Below are 16,848 nucleotides of genomic sequence, written 5' to 3' on the forward strand. Positions count from 1 at the left end.
GGGAGTAATTTTTGATTCTAACTTAACATTTGACCTGCATGTACGTAATACTGTTAAAGTTTCATTTTATCATCTTATAAATATATCCAAATTACGACCCATGCTGCCTATTTCTGTAGCAGAAAAATTAATAAATACTCTGGTTTTTTCTAGAATTGATTATTGTAATGCCTTGTTGGCGGGAGCATCTAAATCTATTCTGAACCGACTTCAGTGGGTACAAAATTCTGCTGCACGTATTCTGACTAAGACCAGACAAAGAGATCATATAAAACCTGTTTTAGAGACATTGCACTGGCTGCCTGTTGAATATCGTGTTGATTTTAAAATTCTTATGTTGACCTACAAGGCGTTAAATGGACTCGCTCCGCAATATCTTTCTGACCTCTTAGTACCGTACTTTCCTTCACGTAATCTTCGCTCAGCTGACGCTGGCCTTTTAGTTGTCCCGGTAATGCGCCTAAAAACAATGGGTGATAGGGCGTTTTCTTCAATCGCTCCAAAGTTATGGAATTCCCTGCCCTCCCAGATTAGAAGTGCTCCATCTTTGAAATTATTTAAAGGGGGGGTGAATTGCTCATTTTCACTCAATCTCCTATTAATCTTGAGTACCTATAGAGTAGTTTTGCATCCTTCATATCTCCAAAACGTCTTTAGTTTTATTATATTTATAATAGAAAGATAGGCTGTACCGAGTCTTTCCGGAAAAAAATGAGCGGCTGGGGGCGGGCCGTGTGGGCGGTGTGCTATAGTGCTAACCGAGCTAACAACAACACAGAGAGACATTTGAAGCAGTTTACTCACCGCATGCGACAGCGAACCTTTATCATTGTGACTGCTTGATCCTTAAGCATTAGACGATCTGGGCTTTGTTTATAAAACAATCATCGTCGAAATGCAGGGAACAAACAGTCTACACAACTCCGTTTATGCTCAGGAAAAACAAACTCCATCCACTGTTCCCTTAACGCTGGGTTCTTTGGGAATCTGTGCAGGGTTGTCTTGCCCTGGCAACCAAAAACCCACTTCTTTGGTGACACTGACTTCCCTAAAGCAGAGCATAGCGCTTTGAGGTAACGTACTGCTTTCGCTCTCTTCTCTCTCTGGTCTACGAGTGCGCGCGCGCCCGCGGAGAAGTGCCCTTAGGACCCATATAAGGGAATTCCGCTCTATCTTACGTAAGACAGAGCCATACTCGAAAAAAACTGTCCGAAACTTGTGACAAACCGGAAGGAGTATTTTTGGAACAAAAATACTCCTTCAAACGTGCAACTTAACTTTTGAAACTTTGTCCATGTTTAGCAATGGAATCCAACTCTTTAACAGTGTAAAAAACTCAGTATGCATGAAACAGCAATTCACCCCCCCTTTATGTCATCCCTTAAAACGTATTATTTCAAAGAAGCATTTGGGTGAAACGTTATTGCTGTGGTTCTACATGTGATATATTTTATTTTACGTTTTGTTTACTGATTTTAACTTGTCTTTTAGGTTTATAACATTGTTTGTATGCATGTTTTGTAATAGTTGTATACTATGCTGATTTTTCTACCGTGGTTTTATTGACTATGTAAAGCGCTCTGAGAATTGACTTTTAAAAGCGCTATACAAAATAAAGTTATTATTATTATTATTATTATGTTGAAATTTCATGCTGATTTGCACTCGACTCTCGCCAATATTAGCACCAGCTAAGACATAGCTTTACAGTAACCTATGCGTCTCCATCCATTTATGCTTCCTTCCATATGGTGATGTGAATATCCTTCTGTCTGGTGTTAATGGCTGAAGTATATTTCCATTCCAACACCATGAACCAAAAAAAAAATAAAAATTGTTCATATGGAGACCAAAGTTGAATGTGAAGTCCAGGAATAAAATAAAATCAAATAGAATGAAACAAAGTCTCAGTAGTCCTTCTGGATCCCTTGTGTGTGTGTATGATACTCAAATGTCAATGTGTGTAAAGGCCTTTTCGTGTTTCCTACCCGGGTAGTGTGTATGTGCTTAGCTCTCAGTTCGAATCCTTGTTGAATCACGATGATTCTTTTGAATCGTAGATCTGGGTCTGGCTCGCCGTTCAAAGGTGAATCACTCAAACAGAATCAGCATTCAAAAAAAACAATCTGCACAAAACAATGCAGTCACATTAAACATGTGGTAAAGGTGGTATCAGTGATTTCAACCCCAAAAATATTTTTATCACATTCATCTAATCTTTCCTAACGATCCGCTAGCTGGCCGCCCATAAGCATGCCGTCAAAAAACGCGTCTCTGTAGGCAGCCTAGACTCTGAGATCTGAGTCACGTGTGTTCAGCAGGGAACGCACCTCCGCAGTCATCCACGGCTTCTGGTTAGAGCGTGTGGTGATGGTCTTGGAGAAGGTAACATCATCAATGCACTTACTAATGTAGCTGGTCACTGATAATGTATATTCTTCCAAGTTGGTAGAGTTGTCATATGTTGCAGCTTCTTTAAATATATGCCAATCAGTAGACTCAAAACAGTCCTGGAGAGCATAGATGGCTCCTGCTGGCCAAATTTTCACCTGTTTTTGAAGTGGTTTTGTGCGCCTGACGATCGGCCTGTATGCTGGAATAAGAAAAACAGAGATGGGGTCTGAATAGCCGAGTTGGGGGCGGGGCTCCGCCCGGTACGCGCCTGGGATGTTTGTGTAAACAAGATCAAGCATGTTCGCCCCTCTCATTGCAAAGTCCACATACTGATGGAATTTAGGAAGCACTGACTTGAGATTCGCATGATTGAAATCTCCAGCGACAATAAACAATCCATCAGGGTAAGCATTCTGCAATTCGCTAATAGCCCCATAAAGTTCACCGAGCGCTTCCTTGGCATTTGCGCTTGGGGGAATGTAAACACCGATTACTATAACAGAGGTAAATTCCCGTGGTAAATAAAAAGGTCGACTCCTAACAGTCACAATCTCTACCAGCGCTGAGCAGTAGCTAGAGACTAGCACAGAGTTATTGCACCATTCCGTGTTAATATAAACACACAAGCCACCTCCGCGAGTCTTACCGCACAGAGATGCATTTCTGTCGGCACGAAACAAGGCGAGCCCATCTAGCTGAATGGCGGCGTCCGGAACTCTGTCGCTGAGCCACGTCTCTGTGAAAATAAAAACGCAGCAGTCTCTAAACTCCTGCTGCGAAGTTTGCTGGAGCACAAGAGAACAAACATTCGAAAGCAAGATAGACGGGATAGCCAGCCGGCTAGGCTTTGTTTCTAGCCTAGCATGGACCCCCGCTCTCTTGCCGCGCTTCCGTTTCCTCGCGCACCGCTTACGTCGTCCTTTCCCCCGGCTACCGGCGTTATGCAACACGAGGGCTGGAATTCTGGCCTCCGCAGCAAGCCGAGGTTGCGAAGCTTCTCATGCAGATCACCATCCAGCTTGGTTATAGTATGAGTCTTGTATTTAAGCAATGTCTGGCGATGGTAAACACAAATGCTGGTCGCTGCGATATCCATAATGCCGTGAGAAAATAGGCTAAGTAATAACAATAGCAACATTGAGGATCTGGAGTGGCCGCTGCGCACTACCACGCCGCCATCTACTACTTCCCTCAGTAACAGGATGAATACCTCGTGCGTGCATGTTCAGCTCGTGTTCGGCTTCTTCGTCTGAATTCGAAATAAACCAGATTACCAAAGACTACTCTGCCACTTATCATGAGAGAATGATCAGATATCTTGAAGAGACACCACCCAAAGACGAGAACAGAATTCTCCTAACTTTTCAATCTTTCTCATGACCGCAGTAAAATTAAGATTATTTTACCAATCGCACTGAGACTATTATACCAAACAAATTAATCCAAACATGAAAGGGAACAAACAATAGATTCACAAGATACAACATATGTGATATATAGACATTCTCAGTGAACTTTCAGTGATTTGAATCAGGGGGATGCAGAGATGAGGAAGATTAGGCGATGTACTGTGCTCTTTCTTTGAGATCGTCTCTCCAGGGTGCGTTTCATTGCTTTATTCCGAGGTGAGATTAAAAAAACAACTGTATGAAATGTGAGCCAGTTCAGGTGCACAGGTGATATGGGTGAGGAGGAAGAGGATGAGGAAGAGAAAGAGCAAGGTTTGGCCAGTGTTGTCAAGGCTCGTTGTGTCTGTCTGGAGGGTTTTCCCCTTCGTCTGGAAACATTTCCTGTGATGTGGACAATGCGGATGTGTGTTAGGCCAACTGCATCATTGAGGGTTACAGCAGTCTACCCAGAAATGTGAGCCCTCCATGCCTGATCACTAGAAACCGCATTCCTTGGATGGCTTGTTTTTCATTGTGTCAAGTGTCCATAACTTGATATAACTATGCCAGGGGACAACGCCCTGAGGAAAGGAGATTATTTAAGAGGCGATGGGAAAGAGTTTTCAAGAACTACCTGAGACCACCCTCATGTGATCATTATTTCTGTGGAGACCATAACAGAGCTCATTAATTTATATTTGAAACCTGATGTTAGTTGCCTTATGGACAAAAATGTATTAAAGGTTTAGATTCTGAATCTGTGATGGCTGTGTGATATAGATATAATATGTTTCTATCATAGTTTTCACTTTTGTATATCATTAGACATGACATTGAATAATCGTCTAGTGGACCGTGTCACCGAGGATGAAGACATTTTTACGGTATGTTGGTCTACTAGACTTTTACGGAAAATTTTCGTTTGGTCCCCGGGGGCCACTGAAACCCCAACCCCCCCCCCCCCACCCCCACCCCGAACACTGGGGCCCCCGTGAATTTTTCGTCAACAATACCAGGGACACCGAAACACCGGGGAACATGACATTTGGTGGGCATGTAGCCCCACTAGACTTTTACGGAAAAATTTCGTTTGGTCAAGGTGGTCTTCCAGCTTTAAACAGTCCAATTAAATTGTACCAAATGTTTAAAACGTCGCTTGAAAATGCATTGACCGAGCACAGGCACAGAAACTTAGAACAAGCTCAGGGCCAGTGAACTGAAGTGTAGTGTAGACTATTTGGGCACAGAAACCACAATCTTAAATTTGCCACATTTAGTTGCTTCTTATGAACTGGAAGTTATGCAAATGAAATGAGTGTTGCATAACTAAAATAATAATGTGTCACTTGTAACCGCACATCAGGTGCCGCCCGTCTCCTTTGGAGCTCAATTTAAGCAGCAGCCACATCTCAATCAAACACATCTCACAAACACTTCTCAGTCAAACACAGCTCATCTTCCTGACTCGTGCCAGACGAGCTATTCTTGAGTTCTTCAGACTAAAGTCATTCATGTGAGTATATTTCAGTAAGCATTTAAGATGCAATTCATGTAGCCAATGGCTTGAAACTCTTTTCGGAGGTTAATACAGGACTAGTAATAAATTGTGAAATGTATGTGTAAAAAAAAAAAAAAAAGCAAATTAAAAATTCTGTTAATCATGGAATAAGAATACAAAAGTCTTTGAGTAAAAAATACCATTTTAGAATTCATGCACAAGAGACGTTAACATACCTGATTTAGATCTCTGGTGTTAATTCTGATATTAATCTGATATTTACTTTTCAGATCTCATTTCTTCAAAGATGGCACTGATTCTGTCTACAGTCGGTGGAGGAGGAGGTGGTCCGTTTTCATTTACTGGTCAACTCAATGGTGCCAGATTGGAGAAGATTGGTGTGTGGCAGGGAGAATGGCAGGTGAAGGCTGTCAGGGTCTGGCTTACAGATGGAAGAAATGAATCCTTTGGAAAGCCAGCTGGACCATATCAAGAGTATACGTTCAAGCCTGATGAGCGTTTCACCACGCTTACTCTGTGGGGGAACGGAGAAGGAACACGTCTTGGAGCCATCAAATTCAAGACCAATAAGAAGGGAGAGTTTTTTGCAAAGATGACAGGCAGAAGTTTAACAGAAGAATATATCATGGATGTCGGCTCTGGATCTTGTTTGGGAGTTGCAGGAAGATCTGGTTCCGACATCGACTGCATGGGATTCATGTTTCTCAAATAAAACCAGATGATGATAATTCAAGATCTGTTCAATCATTTCTAAACAGATTTTACACTGATTTGTTAACATGTTCTTTGGCACTTTTAACCTCATCCAAAGTCTTCTGAAATGTAGCTGTTTCTATCATCTGATTAATAAATGCAAAATGTATTCTGCCTTTGTCTCGTTTGCTGGTGATTCTGTAATGATCAAGATAAACTAATGTAGTTTAGATTCTTCTACACTGTAAAAAGTTTAACTATTATTTACTCAATTTTATTGGTGAAACATTTTTACACTCAAAAAAATTTAGTAAATTTTAAAGCTGTGAAATCAATGAAATATACTGTATGAATTGAGTAAATGCAAGTAAAAACATTAAGTAAATCTGAGTAACTGCATCTGGTACATTAACAAATAAAATTGAGTAGAAATAATTTAACATTTAAACATTAAAAAAACAATATCTATGAGTAATATTAACTGTTTTTATTAATGAGTAATATTAACTTTTTTATTTTCTCTAAACCTTTGTAAAATAGTACTCCAGACAACCACCAGTATACATTACATTGGCCTTTATTTTCAATGAGTACAGCAATACAGCACATTTTAGACTGTTTTTTCATGTATACAATATTGCCTGCATTTAAACTTATTTAACAAGTAAAAATGAAATATTTAAACATTCAGGTAGCCTAATTCAATCCAATATCCACCGAATCTGCGCTGGTCCTCATGCCGGAGACAGACTCGCCTCTGCGGGTGAACTTTGAACTTCATACCGCCGTCCTGTGTTTCCAGGCGGGAAGGAAGTCGACCGGAAGTTGAAGTCGGCCGGGTGCCGCCATCTTGAGCGGAACTTCACTTGTGTTAGCAATCCCATTGACTTCCATTCATTTTGGCGTCACTTTGACAGCGAATAACTTTACATCTGAGGCGTTTGAAGACTCCATTTGTCCATTTTTTATTTCTAAAGAAACACGGCAATGTATAAAATGCTCCATTACCTTGTAGCTTATGTTATGGGCCCGTAGAAGCAGTTTTTGTAAAAGTAGGCTAACGATTGCGTCATAACCACTCGACTCTCTGTCGCACAGTAGAGAGATTACCGTATGGACAGGAGGATAAGCTCGCGGGCAATCGGGGAGACGTGGAGGGAAAATGGCAAAGTAATTAATCAGAACACCTACTAAAAGTTTCTCCTGCTCATCGCTCATGGACAGCTCGTACTCACACTCTCCGTCTCTGCAAGATTCGGAAGGGAATGATTCAGATTTCTCTCGGCACAGCCACTAGAAGACAGACGGTTTGCTCACGTGGTCCGTGTAACGCTTTGCTCGGTTTGAGTCTGCGCGTCAGGAAAGGAAGTGCTAAGAAATCGCTGAAAATGGGCTTCACTTGTCTCCATTGAGTTCCAATGGGGTCGCTGTGTCCATTTCTTTTACTGTCTATGTGCGTTTCACTCACAGTCACTGTCTGAGGCACAGCCGAAATATACTGCGAGCGACTGACATAACCTGCCAATAAACAAAAAGTGATAGTTCTGAGGACATTTTATCATCCAAATGATAATAATTATATTCATTATCATTATGAAAGTCATGTGTTTATGCAAAGCGTTTCAATCACGCAAAAAGACAAACGCGGCTCTCGTCTCGTTTAGGTGTCGAATTACGCCTCTGTATGTTGTTTTGCATTAAATATGATTTAAAGCACAGTAATGATTTTATAGATAAAATAAAACATACACCAACCTGAATTTCACAGTGAAAATGCACCAAATCTGCGACGCTGAGAAGAGAGCTGTTGTTCTGGAGACTGGAGAGTTCAAACAGCCGCGCTCACTCAACCGTCGCGTTTTCGTCACGTCAGAGGGTGGGGGAGGGGGGGGGGCATTGTTTTAATTGAGTAAACGTACTCAATTTTAAGAGCGTGTTAAATATATTAATAATATTGATTTGAATTAAGTAATTTTTTTGTTTCTTGAAACAGATCAGTTTAATTAAACATTCTCAAATATTTTGATTGAAATTCCACATATATATTAAGTATATTATAAAGAAATAATTGGTTAGTCAAATACTCAATTATTTTATTGAAAAAAAACTTAAATATATCTGTAAATTTTAGATAAAATTAACTGTTGGATTTTTACTCAATTATTTTGGTATGTTTAACTCAAACAATCAAGTAAACGATATACAGAGATTTTATTAAGTTAATAAAGTTAAAAATTTCTTTAATATTTACTAAGCCACAGAATTATTTTTTACAGTGTAGTTAGTTGCCCAACCAGTTTGAGAGTTTTGGCAGTTTTCCCAATTTTAGCAGTTCAAAGTACAATTAAATGTTTTGAAGGTTTTGCATTATTGTGAACAGAATACATCTCCATCTCTTCAAAGGTGTTATCAGTTGTGTGATGTTGAATCATTGGTTTGATTCTATTATGGAAATGTGTGATGATCTTCTCAATAGTCTTGATCATGTTAGATGCGTCACTTGTTCCTCCTGCCATTCCCAATGTGAAAACTGATAAAGTCAGACGCGCTAGCCGTACAAAAATGCCCTCTGTAGTTTTCTTCTTTTATTATTCTTATTATAATTTTTTTAATAAATATAACAGCAAATACATAGTTACATCTCAAAACAGAATTAAACAACAATAATGTAATTATAAACAGTAGACAAAAAGCCAATAAAAGCAAGTAAAATAAAAAAATAAAATAAAATAAAATAAAATAAAAAAATTGAGCCAGGGGTAACATATAATTTTAAATAAATTCATGACCAATTTGATATGGTTTACCAGCCAAATGCACATATTATATTAAGCATTATTCACATTGTAATTGTCATGCTGTACTTTTGCACTATAGCAAACTAACAACACTATAAAACTCCACAATAAAGGCTCCTTTGTTAACATTAGTTAATTCATTGGCTAATAGAGGCTGTGTTCTAGTTTGTATGTCCTTCTCTTGATAACTTCTCTCCGTCTCAGATGTACATCATTGCTAACGTTACACCAGTGTCCTTTACTGGCAGAACCTGCGCTAGCTCATCTCACTGAACTACAATCATTTGAGTTATGCATCGCTCATGCTTGGGGTGTGGAATAAAATATTATAAAAATGCACTGATAAAGATGTAGTTAATTAGTGTTAACAAATGAAACCTTGTTGTAAATGATGTACTTATGGATAATAATCAGTTGATTATAAAGTTAATAAAGATAAAGTCAAAGCTTTGAACAAGAAACATCTCTTCTGCTCGATTCACTTCACCTGTGTCAGACATTAAGCATTTTCAAAGATTACACACTTTACACATTCGTCAACAACAAACTCTGTCTGTGTGTGTGTGTGTGTGTGTGTGTGTGTGTGTGTGTGTGTGTGTGTGTGTGTGTGTGTGTGTTCAGATCTGTCAAACACACTGAGAAAAATCACCAGAAAGAGATCAAAATCATCCATCTGTTTTCTTTCCAACTCATTTGTTGTTTTTGAAAATGTCCTATTAGTTTATCTTTTTGAATTAAAATGCTTATTTTTAACTAATCAATTATCTAAACAAATTCATGCACAAATTTTAGTCAGATTTAGTCAGTTTTAATGAAGTCGCATCATTTCTAAAAACTACACTAGTGAAATAAATAAACAACCAAAATATATAATCATGAAATACTCTTCATATTTTTATGCTCCATTTATTTTCCCAAGAGCTTCATTTCAATGTGAGTTTACAAGGAACAACAGACTTTCACATCACTATAATGTTGAAACTATCAGGTTTATTTTGTCTGGGTCATTGTCTGTGATTGTCTTTCACTGTATGTCAAGTTTTCCAGCAAACTCCTTCTGTCCTGAAATATCCTGGTAGTTTCTCTTATTGAATTGATGAATATCAGTGTGTCTGATCTGGTTTTGTTGTTGTTGCAGATCTTCTTCAGTTCAGCATTTTATTTATAATTTACATAACTTATTTTCGGAATGCAAAGCATTATAATATATTATTAACAATCAAGAAGCTGTGTTCATTGCATACACATGTCTAGGTCTAAATCTAAATGTTACGGGAAACACACTGGAAAAAACATGGAGCAGACTTAGCATTTATCAAGCTGGCTAGTGATGTGACAAACAATACACACTATAAAGTTTTCCCCTTTTCTCAAAAACACATAAAATAACACTTAATTTCAACAATTATTCTCTCTTAATTCAGCCATACGCAAAGCATTCTGGGAACTAACAAGCACCGCCCAGTTTCAGTTAATGCAACACAAATCATTCATGTAATCTAACACAAACGGATTAATATTTTAGATATTCTTCCAGAGAATAAACCCAAGTGTCATGCAGATTACATCCAGGAAAAGCATGTCAGTTTCAGATTACGATGGCGGCGGGGATGCAGTTCTGTCTCCCTGTAAAACAAGCTAAATGTGATACCGCAGCCATCTCCACAGATTTGTGACTTCATAACTGAAAATATGCAACCGTTCTCATGTTTCCTTCCGTAAGTTTATACAGGGAAACCCTTATTTGCATAAAAACTTGATAAATCATCGTAAAGCATGAAAGAATCACTGCTTGAAAACCTCAGGGCATTGAAACTGTGTCCTACAGCAGATCCATGGGCTTCTCATCATAGATGTGATCTGACCTGTGATTGGACAGAACAGGAAACACTGAGGAGGAAATCAGCCGTAGAGTCAGAGGATGTGCACTGTGGTTTAAACGTCTGCATCATTTTAAAGTTGTATGTGAAGGAAAAACTTTGTATATCCGCTTGATGTATTTTTAACTGCTGTTGTTTGATATGTTCAAAATAATGATCAAGCTTAAAAAGTTTTAGAACCGGACTTTACCCTTTTTTTCTGATAATTTTAAAATAACTAAGTAAAATACATTCTCTAAGTTGTTTTAAGAACAATGACTTTTTTTAATTTTATTTTTAGCGTTTTTAAATGTATGTGAAGGGAAAAACTCTTTTACTTGTTTTTACATTTCTTCTGTTAACGACCTAAAATGCACGAATAGAATAGTACTAAACCTTTGTATTTTAATGGTCGGCATAATTTTAAGTTGTGTGTGAAAGTGGTACATGCCTGTGTAAAACTGTTTACCACATACATTTCACGCTTTTAAAGTTTAAGACACATAGTTTCAATATTTTCTTTGTCCAAAAAAACACATTCTGAAACAATGGTTCATATTCCTCCATTGGTAGAGGTGAATTGTGCTATCGAAGAGTGAATAAATCAGTCATTTAGTGAATATTTGTTAACTTAACTAACATTTCAAAATTAACTAATGACATGTTTTAATGCACACGAGTGAAATTTTACCATTTTTTCTGATGTCTTTACAAACTGTACATGTATATGTACATAGCTACTCTAACTTGTTTTACACTTCTTCTGATAACATTTTAAATACTAGCCTATACCTTTTGTATTTTAACTGTAGGCCTATACATCATTTTAACAAGTTTTAATATTTAATTAGAGAAAAATAAATGTAACAGTCGAAATATTAAATATTTAAGGAATCAATCCCTTCAGTCGTGAAAGAGATCTGTCATAATTTACCATAAATAAACAAGTGTGACGCCTCTATTCAGATGGGTTGTCATTGGCCGTGACTTTATCGCTGAACTCGCTGTGATTGGACTATCTTTTAATCCATATAAAAATGTGCTTCATGTTACAAAGTATTTACGTTAGTAATACACTAAGTTAACTATAAAGTGTCACTATATTGTGAGATATTACTCCTTGACTGAGATCCCAACCATAAGCATTTCTGCACATTCAAATGAAATACAGCATCATAGAGCAACAGAGATTACTTTACTTTACTTAACTAAGTTACTTTAAGGGTCAAATCAAATAGAAATAGCACATTAATTAAATGACATTGAATCATTTAGTTGTAACTTGTAACTTACAAGTTACAACTAAGTGATTCAACCACATTTAGTCACTTTTCAAGTCTGGTATAAAGACTGTTGCTCATGTGGCTGAAATGTTCGCCCAATAGAGAAAAATAATGAAAATAAGAAAATAAGTAGAGGGAACACTGCTTACAACAGAGGGTTTATTTATTTATTTTTTTTTTTTTTTATTAAATGTAATTTTAAACACATTATTAGAGAATCAGTATCTAGAGATTATTTATTGTGATTACACAAAGTACGAAGCTATATGAATATTTGTGTATTGGTATTATATAAGGTTATTTGAAAACAACAAATGTTGAATATATATATATATATATATATATATATATATATATATATATATATATATATATATATATATATATATATATATATATATATATATTCCCTGAACACCCAAACTGATACATGATTGACAAAATTAGAAGTATTCAAAGAACTTGTACATTACATGTGCAATCTGTCTTGACATTACAGAGGAGATTCCTTGGTATCCACTTTGATATCAGTGTAAGTGACGCCTTTGTATCTGCCCTTGGTTCTGTACGCAAACACACTGCCGTTCTTGCAGGTCATCTTCACTGTGCCAGTGTAAGGCAGGTCAAAAGTGGCTTTGCCAATAGTGATGGAAACATCAAGCTTCTTCCATGGTTGCACTTTTACATTTGTAGACAGCTTTTCGGTTCTCTTTTCTGTGTTCTCCTGACCATAAGTGCCTTGAAATCCAATGGTGACACTGAATCCTTTAGTAACTTCAGCAACCTCTGGAACCCCAGCCTTCACTTCCATTTTAAATGTTGCAGATAAACTTGCACTCACAGACCATGAAGATTTCTTATTTATAGTCGTTGAGCTTTCAAGTGTTTGATTTTGTGTGGTGGAGGAGTTGTTCCTGTAACTGTGGGCTTTGATGTCTTCTACTGCCACCTGTGGTATCAGTTGGTGGAGAGTGGGATAGTGGACATCGGTGAGAACTGTTGATTCAATTGCTTTGAGAAACATGAATCCCATGCAGTCAATGTCGGCACCACCTCTTCCTACAACTCCCAAACAATATCCAGACCCGACATCCATGGGATATTCTTTTTTTAAACCCCAGTCTGTCATCTTTGCAAAAAACTCTCTCCCCAAACTGGTCTTGAATTTGATGGCTCCAAGACGTGTTCCTGCTCCGTTCCCCCACAGGGAAAGTGAGGTGAAACACTCACCAGGTGAGAACGTGTACTCTTGATACGGTCCAGAACCTTCTCCAAAATTTTCAACTCTTCCATCTGAAAGCCAGACCCTGACACCCCTAACCTGCCATCCTCCCACCCAGACTCCGATCTTCTCTAAACTGGCACCGTTGTCCACACCAGTAAATGAGAATGCACCACCTCCGCCTCCACCAATTAGATGCAGATTTATTGTGTCGGACATCTTGGAATTAAATAGATCTGAAAGCAAAATCAGATAAGAATTAACATCAGCTTTAAAAACACACACACTGTATTAATAAAACAAAACCACATAATTGTACTAGATATGTGTGAAATTACTGTGGGAAAAAATAATTCTCTGAACCCTATAGATGTACACAAACTGAGAAAGTCAAAAAGCGTTTATGTAGCATCATGTCCAGCCCTCCAGCACCCCTGATAATAGGCTTGTTGGACTTGAACCGGCGCTGCACAGACCGATCGGTGAATTTCATCAGAGTACCGCAGGAGCGAATAGAAAGTAGATGGCTCCTTATGCTTTTGAACTGCTCTTGTGGTACTTTGATGTCATAAACCATATGAACGACATAAATGAAGTTTGAATTATGTCCGACACACGACCAAAGAGACGACATTCTGATGAACAAATTGCAAAGAAGAAGGACAAAGGATAAGGAACGCGGGAAGTACTGAATTTACATCGGAAAAACCTTGGAAAGGTGGCGAGAACTCCGCCGGCAGAAGGGCTTCCAATCCGACATTCCAGTTGCTCTGTTTTTGCAGAACAGGTAAATCCATTTTTCTTTCTAAATAAACGTTCATGTTCACCAAACCAACACAAGGATGTCATTAGCTAGAACTATGCAGTCAGCGTTAACTTTGGTGACTACAACACGTTAGCGATCAATCTCTATTGTAAATGATCAAGCAAACTCACAGTATAGGGCGACAATTTGTGTGAATGATTGTTTTAACCCACGGTTTGTTATGAATTTGAATGTTCATTTATAGGCTATTGACAACTTTGACTAAATTTGTTTACGACACCGCTGTTGTTTATGCTCAGTGGGAAACGCGAAGCTAACGTTATCATGCTATTATTGCGTCCTTGTATGGGAGCTATAGTTATAACCTCAGGTGGCGAAATGATTTTAAGATAATGTTTCTCTTTTTCTGCATTCTGTTCTGCAATATATAAAAGCATTTATCTAACGGTGACATTACACATTGAATGAAGTATCAGTAAAACTCAACTTTGTTTGTAGTGACTACTTTGACTTTCCTTTATGCCGGAAGGGAGGGGAGGGGAGGAGGGGGGGGATGAGGAGGAGGGAGGGGGGGATGAGGAGGAGGGAGGAGACGGGATGAGGAGGAGGGAGGGTCGAGCTAGCCTCCGTTTTGTTTGACAACAATTCGAACGTCAACAAGTAGTAACGTCTCTCTACGACATCGCTTAGAGCACCTTTTAAAAAAGTTTTGTCAGCATTGTGATTCTCTCAACACATACACTCTTTAATAGACGTATTCACATTTAAACAAATTTAAACAACGTATTATTCAATTCATTACTTCTATATAATTATATTTTAAGCTGCTCAAGCAAGTGGTAAAATATTTAACCATGTACTTATATAAAATCGCATACATTTTAAATTAAAACTTAAAATTGACAAAAACTGCAGACTCATGCCCTTTCTTTTGCATAATTTAAATCTTTATACAATAAATCTCGCATGTTTTCCACCTCCACGAATGAGACGTGTGTTGTTCATTATGTCACCTTGTTGAGGTAAATTGTAGTTTTCCTTGATTTACTAAAAGTCTTCTAAAAGTAAAAAGATGACTGTGAAAAATTGTTGTATACAATTAAACGCATGTATGGTGAGATTATTATATTTTCATATCAATCTGTGTTCATTTTGACCACGAACCATGTGCTGTCACTTTAATTCAGCGCGTGCAGCACAGCAGAAATAGTCTCGGTGCGGAAACGATCTCTGCACTGCTGTATACGCACCGCACCTGGAACGGATCGCCGGACCGCATCCGCGTGCAGCGTGAAAGCTCTGACCTGTTAACATGGGTACGGAAAAAAATACGCACCGCATAGCCTACACACTGCAAACGGAGTATGTGTGAAACTACAATTTACCTCAACAAGGCGACATAATGAACAACACTCGTCTCATTCGTGGAGGTGGAAAAACAAGTTCTTTGTGACATTCAAGATGTATTGTATTAAAATTTAAATGCAAAAGAAAAGGCATGATAGTCGGCTGTTTTGTCAATTTTAAGTTTTAATTTAAAATGTTTGCAATCTTAATATAAGTACATGGTTAAATATTTTTAACTACTTGCTTGAGCAACTTAATACAAGTAGAAGTAGTATGAATATTAGGCCTGCGTTGTTTTAAATTGTGTTTTCGTGCATACGTCCATTAAAGAGTGTATATGTGTACAAAGAGAATCGCAATGCTGACAAAACTTTTTTAAAATAAAAGTTGTATAACTTCTGAATTTCAATTGAAAAAAAGATCCAGATTGATCATTATTTTCGCACATATAAACCCAAACCTTTCCCTAAACCAACCCATAACATTTTAAACCTAACTTAAACATATTTTGACTTTTCATTTTAAAATAACCTGTTGGAAAGCGGCTCCTAGACATAGACAACCAATTAAAGTCAATGGGTACATTTTGCGTAAAGAGCATGGCAAATGAAAACATGAACTCGCGCTATAGATACGCGGTGGAGGAAAATCGGGTTGGATAATCTCATGCAAAGTATTAGAAACTGTTAGCTAGCTACATCTTAAGTCAAGTGCCCTTGAGTGAAAGTATACTTACATGAATGACTGCAGTCTGAAATTCTTCTCAAGAGCAGCTCGCCTGGTCAAAGCTGGAGAAGTGTGATGTGTTTGGTCAGTCTGCTGCTTAAATACAGCTCTGAAGGGGACAGGCAGTCCTTAAAACACACCCCGAGTGATTGATCAATGATTTCCAGTGTAATCAGCTCCCCCCACCTCACAAAGTAGAGTGCCATTTTAAAACCATACATAATGCAGCTTAACACAGTATGATTAGCTCAAAAACAATCACCAGAACAAATCACAATGAAGAAGACTTGAGTGACATTATCTATGATGAAGCAGTCTCTCACTGACCTTGCCCTTGTGAATAAAAAGTGCACTTTAGTGTCCTTTTATAAAGTGTACTTATTATACAAATAATATACTTTAAATGTATACACTTAAGTGTGACTTAAATGCAATGTTTTCGGTGCACTGAATGTACATGAAGTGTAATTGATTTCGTATACTGTATATCACATATTAAGTTGAAATAAAATGCAATAAGTTGTCATTAAGGGTGATTTTTTTTGGGACAACTTAAGTGGGACTTTTATACAACTTTATTTTTACTTTCATAATTGCTTCTAGTGTCTTTAAAATTGATTAACTGAACTAAATGTACTTTAATGTCAGTTAACAATACACTTAAGTGTGAATTAACTGTAATGTTTTCACCGCTTAAGTGCATTTTATTTGTATTTAGTTTCAAATGCATCACAAATTAACTTAATATTAAATGCACTTAGTTAAACTTTTGAATGCTTTTTTAAACAACTTAAATGGCACTTTAATACAAATGTAAGAAGTCATTTCATACTTGCATATAGTGTATTTAAAA

The 16,848-nt window shown here is 37.6% G+C and overlaps 1 protein-coding gene across 1 annotated transcript; it reads right to left on the reverse strand.

Moving 5' to 3' along the window:
- Nucleotides 1-12,427: 12,427 nt before the first annotated feature.
- On the reverse strand, nucleotides 12,428-13,375 carry LOC308685855 (aerolysin-like protein; the record flags this gene model as incomplete). Its single annotated transcript, XM_081357912.1, has 1 exon — nucleotides 12,428-13,375. The coding sequence occupies one exon, from the start codon at nucleotides 13,373-13,375 to the stop codon at nucleotides 12,428-12,430; it is 948 nt and encodes a 315-aa protein (XP_081214038.1).
- Nucleotides 13,376-16,848: the final 3,473 nt, after the last annotated feature.

Source organism: Scardinius erythrophthalmus, assembly GCF_964197995.2.
Source record: "Scardinius erythrophthalmus genome assembly, chromosome: 2".
Classification (NCBI taxonomy): Eukaryota; Metazoa; Chordata; class Actinopteri; order Cypriniformes; family Leuciscidae; genus Scardinius; species Scardinius erythrophthalmus.